Source organism: Arachis ipaensis, chromosome B09 (genome assembly GCF_000816755.2).
Source record: "Arachis ipaensis cultivar K30076 chromosome B09, Araip1.1, whole genome shotgun sequence".
Lineage (NCBI taxonomy): Eukaryota > Viridiplantae > Streptophyta > Magnoliopsida > Fabales > Fabaceae > Arachis > Arachis ipaensis.
In genome coordinates, this window is record NC_029793.2 from 8,066,431 (window position 1) to 8,075,482 (window position 9,052).

The window sequence follows — 9,052 nt, forward strand, 5'->3', positions numbered from 1 at the left end:
TTAAGATAAATATAGAGATTGAGGGGTGGATTCAAAATTTAAAAAGTTAAATAAAAATATTTCTGCAAAGAAATATTATAAAAGTTTCAATTTCATTTTTAAAAATTTCAATATCTTGTGTCTCTATTTTTTAGAGATATTGAAAGAACTGAAATTTTATGTCCCGAAAATAAAATTTTAATTTGAGTCTCTAATCACCAAACACAATACTCAGTTTTGGCCTAGTTCTAAATAACAAATGCAGCCATAAGGTTTTCAAATTTTATAATCTCATGTGTCTTTAAATTTTGAGGTTTTTGAATTTTACATGATCTGCCATTTATGTCACCCCACTTTACTAAAACATTTGTTAAATCTTTCATTTAATTTATTTTGAAAAATGTTAGATGACTAACATTTTTTCCTTGTATTTGCCTCACATTTGAGCTAACAATAACTAACTCATATTTTTTTTCTACCAAAAGTATTAATTTCCTAACATTTCCCACTTATTTTTATGTGTGCCATCATCCTTAATGTTGTTTGACACACACTTGCACACAGATTCAAAAAGTGAGAGGAAATAAAACAGAAAAGAGGGGAAAAAAAGTTAAATAGCTGCAAGAGTCTGCAGGGTTGATTTATTCATATTGTCAAAAAAATTGTACTGATCTTCATCTCAACATTGATCTTTTTCTATATGAATGAGAATATGGTTGCAAGCTAAACTGTGATTGGAATACGAAGCCCATCATAGCTCAATTGTACATCAAGGCCCTCAGATTCCAATAATTTTGTAAGATAGTCATTCACTTCTTCATGATCCATCAGATGCATCATACCTTCAAATTGCCAAACAAGGAGAAATTGAACATAATTGAGCTAAAAAGAATTACATGGAAAATGGAATGCTGACTTCCAGCATTTTTAAAGTTAATTTCTCCTAACAAGGATGCTCAGGCTAATCAATGTTACCTGTAAAGAGTGTCCTTTTGGGTTGAATTTTTCGGACTTCATCTAGCGCCTGAAATCCGGAAGATCAGAATACTGTTAGAACTGGACTTAGAAAGAGAAGAATTTTTACATTGTATAATTCATTGGTGGCATTTGCCAAGAACCCTGGAAGAGTTATCCGTCGACGAGGACAAAGACAGTAGGATGGCAGAGATACTTTTTTCACGTCCCTCCTATTTTCGAAGTACATAAATTAACTTAACATATAATGTCCCTTTGCTTTGGAAGTACAAAATATTTGTTTCCATCCCTTTGACCAGAAATGTTTTTGTTCCTAACATCTTGTCTCCTTTGTTTCAGGACAATAACCAAACACTAGTTTCACAAATTTCAAGACTCTAACTAATCCGCTTCTCATCCTTTGTTTATATTCCTACATATATACATTAACGTTACTTCTTTTCTCCAAGAAAAATTTAACAAATGTAAGAGGTTACCCTTGGAAGTCCAAAATGTGTGGCAGAGGAGCGATCAGGCCGTAGAGCGTCCTGTATAAATCACACACCATATGAGCAACAGAGAAATTTGTAGATCATATGTTTTTGTTATTTAATCTAAAAATGAAGCAATGATTGTGACATGATAGATAGGATGGTAGTGTGAGTCACCAATATTAGAATTTCACAATCCTTCAAAAGTGGATAAGTTTCTTCTGGAATATCACTGACATCACTGCATATTTAGATATAAGAATCAGCTCATATATATTGATGGACTAGACCGAATTGCAAGAACTTTTCTGCTTATAGTCAATACACAAGCATTACCTTATGTAACAAATATTACCGAAACGAAATCCAAGGGATCGGTAACCTTTGCCATGCCACACTGGTAATGGAGTAATCTGTAATTACAACAATCAAAGAAAATCAGAGCCACACCATGCACAAGACATAAACATGGCCAGAAATCAATTAATTAATTGAGCGATAAGTGAGAAGATAAAGGATCTTGTTGTGCCAGATTTTCAAAAAAGTGATTTTACAACTTGATTTCTTTATAAAGGACTAAGAAACAAACTTAGAACTATTACAAATTTTAGTAAGATTGACCTTCAGTCCATGTACAGAAAATGGTTCTTCAGATATAATATTGAATTGCAAGTCTGAGACAGCAGCACCAGTTGTGATGACACTAGTATCTACTAAATAATAATGGGTATTCTTCATCACCTGCATATTTCAGTGTAACGAATTCTTAAAAGAAAATCCTCAAGACATATCTCAATAGTTGTTCATTCAAGTAACACGTGGTGAATGAGTCAGGTGGTCATTACTCATTAAAAATGAGCCATGAGCTTTCATTCTTTTTCCTCTCAAGGATAACAGAAGAGGAACTCCAAATCCACAGCATAAGGGAAAGTAAATATGCAAAAAGGACAAGTCAAGCTTATTATGCTCCGTCCTGAAATTAAAATATTTGAGAAGGAAAAAGGTTTAAAACTCTACCCTAAAGCATTTCTTGTGCTGCTACACTAATTAAAGTAATGCAATAATCTTAAAAGTGCAGGGTATTTTTGAAGTCATCACATGTGATGTGGAACTTCCCAAATCCCAACCATGTCTGATTTCAAAAGCTCACGGTGAAATAATATTTGAACACTTGGATTTAAAAAGATAACATTTGTAAGAGATTTGACAGAATTTTCTGACACAACTCTGACCTTCAGACTATAGAAAAGGAAAATTTCATTTTGTCAGAAGACTGCTGTATTTGAGGTTTCAGAACAAATTCCTTTCAGGTAGGATAAGAAAGCCAGATACAGTATAGTACAAAATTTGAATCCTCCTAAACTTTGAAAAAGACTCACTCAGTTGCTGTATAAATCTTTTTTACCTTCAATATAATTAGTTGCATAACTTCCACAAGAAATCCAGAGAAAGCATTAAGACTAGATATATATACTTGAATAGTCAACAACCTAAGGTTGAAAGCAAGCTGATTCAAATGCAGCAATTTCAAGTGTCAATACATCACAAAATTCTCATGAAATGAAATGATGATTTCTTTAATATATTGCAAAGATGTAAGAGGCTATTCCATCTTCTTTATTCCAAAAGTCAAACACACAAAAAATAACACGCAGAAAGTAAAATAGACTATTTTAATTTTAGAAGGGAAGCATAGGAAAGTGAACCTCAAAATCACGCTTGGCCACGTATATTGGAATGTGTGGCTGAACATTGTTTGTCCAATCTCTAAGATCATCAAGACCTTCGAAGAAGATAGAAGCAGGGTCAGATCTAAATGACCAAGCAGACTTATTATTTGAAGCAAACATTAGACTTTTCATGTTGATATTACTTATCCAGAGAGGACTAGAAAGTACTGTCAGAGACCTCCAATGGCATCTGCATGTGAATGAGTGATAATTACTGCATCAAGTGTTCTTATCCTGAAAGAAAAAACACTAGTTAAAGAGAGATAAAAAGCGAAGTAAAACAATTGAACAACAAGAAAAACAGAAAGAAAAACTGCATTAATACAAGAAGAAATGCCACTGCTGCTATGACAGAAAATTTGTACTCGTATTTTAATGTATTCTCTCTTAAACTGTTTAGTATCAAAATACAATCTAGCTATTTGATTATCCCTCTTTATTTTGCATGGGTATTTGACTATTTGGTAATAACACAAACCACTACTCATGCTCCCATGCTTGACACTGAATAATAACCTTACCAAATGCCACTATTCGTATGCCTTATTCGAATACTTTACCCACTTACCAGTTTATTTACCCTCATTATTAATTTTGTATAATATTTTCAAATTTCCCTTAATTTTCCTAAGAAAAATAAATAAAAAAGGCAGTCTATTGAAAAGCATCCTGTCTTACATAGGGTATGGAGAAGAGTCACATCTAAATGGTAATGTAGGCAGCCTAATTTGATACAAGCACGAGTGGCTAATTCTAAAGCTTGAACCTGTGACTTTGAGGTCACATGGAGACAACTCAATCGTTGCTCTAAAACACCCTTTCTTCAAAGGAAAAGAAATAAAGCAGACAAAAAGAGAATGCATCTCAAATAACTACATAGAAACAGCTTAAGAATTTAACAAGTGAACTAACCCAAATGCAGGAAACCATTGCAGAGCACTGTGATAGAAAAATCTGCAATAACAATAATAATAAATTGTAATCAACACCCAAATGAACCGAGCACATGATACAATGTTGTCGGGCTTTTCCTTGAAACAGATTTTATAAATGCCCTAAAATCAGAACTACAGTTTCAGAAACTTAAATGTACCTGTTCAGAAGTCAGTATTTCCTAACACACAGAATGTATATATAATGACTAGACAGCTCAAACCTAACTAATATCCATATATCAAAGACTATAACATAAGGAAAATTCATTGACACTCACAATTCTATAAGGAACATGCATATTGTAGATATCAAAGTAGATCTAGCAATTCAGTGTTTCAATTCATTGAAGGCTTTTCTATCGCAGAAAGCCAGAAATATTGAACGTTCTTCAATTATTCATAGATCAATTTTCAGTTTCTTTGGCATATAATAAAATATATACTGGAAGCAGTTTGAAGGAAAGCTACAAATTTGACCATGCAGGAGTAGTAAAGCCACCCTTTACAAATACACTTTTTTTCATCTAGTCTAACACAATATAGATGAAGAAAACCCTACCCCATGGAACAATATCTCTTGTTCTCCAATCATTTGTTTGTTTGCTTTACCAAGAAGACCAAACCAAATATCAGCCATCACTCCAGCCACGAACATTAACGACAGAAGTGCATCAGGTTCATCCAATCCTCTTTCCAGGGTATTGATCTTTATTTCTATATTATGTACACTCTTGGCTCCTTCCCCGCTTTCCAACTTTCTAGTTCGTCCCTGCTTTCCACTTCCCCTCTCATAAAAATCTATACTTCTTCGTCATTACCCCAACAATTCTCTCCATTATGGACCTAAAATCACGCACTTATTTCCAGCAACTGCAAGTGGCATGCCACAATATCTCAATTCTCAAGTGTCCATCAAAGTTGTAATTACACGTCCCTGAATGCCATTGGGAACACCTTATATTCCCAACCTAAGTTCTCAACAGTTACCTCACTTATTCTAATTACTACCTGCATAGGTCTAAAGTTTTATTATGATTCATTGCTGCATCAAAATATCCCAAACAATTTAACTAAATCATCTATTGTCTGCTTACTGTAATCCAGTATATGTTCCAGCAAGTCTTTATATGTTCAAAAACATTCTAAATTTTGGTGATGGGACAAATGTAACGCCATCATGAAATCGTATACTTGGACTAACATCAAAACAAAATAAGTAAAAAGCTCATCCTAATCCATAATCTAACATAATTGCAGATCACACACAGACTAAAAACTTACTTTCCAGCATCTATAAGAATGTTGTGAGTTCCTGAGGAGCCCGGGTGACGAACAAGGATGCTCGTGTTAAGTCTCCTATTCTTATTGCCCGGCTGAGCAGCCTTTGAACATACCTACAACAATCATGAAAAATAGAAATCTTAACAAAACCCTAAACATTCACTTCCATTGCAGCAAAATCTTAATTATTTTTACCAAAAAGATTTTTTTTTTCTTCATTGTACCGGACATTTTTTCAGAGGATTAGTCAAGCAGCTAACTCTAGGTATCCCTTCACTGGTTCCAGTCCCCATGAATATAATCTCTGCCTGATCACCAGGTAATTCAACCCCAATATCTCCATTTGCGGAAGCTGCAGCAGCAAATAGAATAAAGGCAAAAAATCAACACAAATTTCACCTAATTCCATATCAAATTAAGAGTCCGAACAATCCAAAAGCATAGTTCTAGCTTCAATTAAATAATATCAGAGTACAATCATGCAATCAAATTATGATAATAAATAAATAAATAAGTGGAACAAAATTGGAGAGTAGTTAGTTAGATAGTTACTGGATTGGAGGCGAGAGTGAATGGGAAGGAGAAGAGAGACGGAAGAAGGAGAGCGCCAACGGGAAGAAAAGGGAGAGCGATGAGGAAAGGGAATGGAGGAGAAGGAAGGTGGGAAAAGCCGAATGGAGGGAGCAACCACCATTGCTAAGCAGACCAATCGGCTTCGTTGGACGCGCACACTGAATACTGGATCTTTCTTTCTTTCTGTTGTGTGTGTGTCAGACACAGCAAAAGTATTCCTTTTCTCGAACCTGATTCTTCCGAATCTTTTTTTCCAAAATAATTAAGTAAAATATAAATGAGAATAGGACAAATTAGTCTCTAAACTTTTAATTCGAGCACAAATTCGTTTTTGAAAATTGAAAAATACAAAATCCCTTTTATTTAGAACGCATGATAGATGAATTCTTTCACTTATATAGCGCTTATTTAGCGTGTTATGTGCCTATGTGTCTATATGATGTCATTGAGAAAGTTGTGTGTCCATCGTAAAAAAAAAATTAGGACAAATAGATTCCTCTCACCTTAAATGCCATTGTTTTAAATATTACGTGTAGTCCTTGCGTTTAAATGTAATTTTGAAAAAATTCATATAAATTTCTATAGTTGCCTACAATGATTACAAATTTATTGGTCTAAAGTAATTTATAAATTTTTTTTATAAAGAATAAAAAAATCTTTTTTCTAAAGACACTGACATGTATTATTTTATTACTAAAATAATTGAAATTGTTTAAATGTGGACTTAAAATTAGAATTTGGGAATTTCTTATAAATTGCTCAGCAATAGTAAAAAGCAATAATAACGTAGTTTTGGAATAATTGAAAGGATAACAAAAAATTAAAGAAGATCTTTCAAAAATTATGACTCAAACTCCTCTGTGGTAGCATTGAAGTTCGTTCATAGCTTCACTCTTCTGTTGGTTTGTTTGAATACTCTCAGGTTCTTGCTTTTGCAGACACTCCAGCAGGTGATAACAAGAATATTAAGTTCAAAATCGGCATGGTGCTATTGTGCTATCTTTTCTTTTATACGTGTCTACCACTCTCGAAAGGTCGTCGTTCTTTGCAGCGGTAATAAATAGTTAATAGGCGTTCTCTTCCACACTTCTTGAGCTTCGGTACAATAGATTAAGCAATAGGAGGTTGATTCTTCTTCCCTGTGGCAGACGGGGCACTCCCTCGATGTTTTCTGGAAACCTGCGATGAATATTTTGTAAAACTGGGAGGCGGTCATGTAGCGACTTCCAGAGAAAACTCTTTATCTTGTGAGGGATTAAGAGTTTCTATATCCTCTTCCACAAGAAGCTTTGTCTGGAGTCTAGGCAGCTTTTGATTGGGCTGTGCAAGAAATTATAGGCAACTTTGTACCCTGATGCAACAAAATATTGGTGTGTATTACTCAGAGTCCAATGTAGTTGTCTTCATCCTCCACCAATTGGATTGTTATAATATTCGATTACTGATATCCACAGGAAAAATCTTTTGGATGAGTTATTGGTTCCAACTTCTCTATTCTTGGTTTATTAAATCCTTCACTCTAAAAAATGGTAGTATTGTGTTCTGTAGGTACACTGCCAGAGATAATATACAGGGGTATGGCAGAGGAAGTCATGGCTCGCCAACAATATGGATGTCCTCTCTAGTGCCAATTTTTCATTGCAGCCTTTTCTCCACCACTTTTCTGCCTTCGAGGACACTTCTCCATCCCCAGGAAAATAATACTCCCAACCTCTACTTTTATTACATCAAAGTATTTAAAGTTTACTAACAAAAGATATGATACAATTTATACCTATCCTTTATGCATATGCACCATTATATATAATTACTCATTATCCCTACAAAAAGGGTGGTAAGACAAAACGATAAAGAAGAAGATGCACAACAACATTTATCGATGCTATTTCATCACTCATGCATTTTTCTAAATTAAAAATAAAATTAAGCATGTAAATAATATAATTTAAATATTGAGAAGACTCAACATGTAAAGAGTTGTGATAAATTAACTTGTATGGAATAAAAATGATAAAATTTATAATAAAAAATTATAAAAACTTAAATAAATAGGAACAAAATAACGTGTGTAATTGTATATAGTAATTTTGAAAAAATAGAAAAATAAAAACAAAATTCAAAATCAATAATTCAAACAACAAAACATATAGTCTCTTTCAATTTTTGGTAATTCAAGAAAACAAAATGGCAAATCGCCTGATAATAAATACTTATAGGTTGGCAAGTTTCACTCTGATATCTTGAAAAAGAAGTGATACAACTGATCTTTAAGTTGAAGTTAAGAAGGGATTGGGATATTCGTTTTGAGCTTATCCCGAGAGAAGCTAATGTCGTGGCAGATCGGTTGGCAAAGATAGGATCTGAAGGTAGCGGAGCTGATGAGGTTCACCTTTGACACCAGCCGTCAGAGGTGGTTTGTTCTCTCTTACTGTTAAGAACCTGATTTCTTTTTTTTTCTGTTCTTTTGTTTTTTTTACTTAGTTGTTCACCAAAAAAAAAAATACATATAGGTGAATCAAGTTGGGTTGGTTTAGTAGTTAGCTTATTAGTTCACTTAAACAAGTGTTGGGGGTTCGAATCCACCTTTAAATGGAGCTCTGATCTACGACGAATAGCAGTAGTTATTAATGTAAAAGCAGGGTCATTATTGAGCATGTAGTTAGATTAAGTGTGACTAATTAAAAATTGAGTAAAGTGACAAATAAACTCCTAAAAATTTATATTTTGGATAAATTAATTTTTTTTAAATACTAATAAAATCTTTCAAAACAATAAACGTAGACAATTTAGTTAAGATATTTTGCTCTAATTAGAAGAGCTCATATTAAAAATTTGTAAAAAAAAATAATATTTGTAAAATATAATTGGGCGGAGTCTAAAAAGACTGTATTATTAAAAGTCATGAGTAAAAAGATTTTTTTTTTTTGGGCTAAAGTAGCATATTTTTATTGTTTTCTCTTTTGGCGCGTTGATGGACTTAACACCTATGAATAAGTTTTATTTAGGTTTAATTAATCTATTGGTTCTTATAATTTTGTAAAATTTTTAATTAGATCTTTATATTTTTTTTTTTTTAATTGAGTTCTTGTATCAAAATTTTTTTTAATAG

General features: G+C 33.1%; 1 protein-coding gene across 4 annotated transcripts; it reads right to left on the minus strand.

Moving 5' to 3' along the window:
• Positions 433-6,238, minus strand: LOC107619099 (putative hydrolase C777.06c). 4 transcript variants are annotated; one of them, XR_002353924.1, is made up of 13 exons: positions 5,923-6,238; positions 5,595-5,722; positions 5,371-5,483; positions 4,067-4,108; positions 3,333-3,388; positions 3,131-3,207; positions 2,830-2,931; positions 2,027-2,165; positions 1,761-1,837; positions 1,602-1,665; positions 1,431-1,481; positions 955-1,003; positions 433-821 (listed from the first exon to the last, which is right to left on the minus strand). XR_002353924.1 is itself a non-coding variant. In XM_016321318.2 (13 exons), exons 1-13 carry the CDS (start codon positions 6,062-6,064, stop codon positions 703-705), a joined length of 1,140 nt encoding a protein of 379 aa, XP_016176804.1. In that variant the 5' UTR covers positions 6,065-6,220; the 3' UTR covers positions 433-702. The 4 variants fall into 4 exon arrangements, 3 of the variants coding, with proteins under 3 accessions (XP_016176804.1, XP_016176805.1, XP_020967026.1); XM_016321318.2 differs by having other exon boundaries at positions 2,046-2,165; positions 5,923-6,220; XM_016321319.2 differs by lacking the exon at positions 2,830-2,931 and having other exon boundaries at positions 2,046-2,165; positions 5,923-6,205.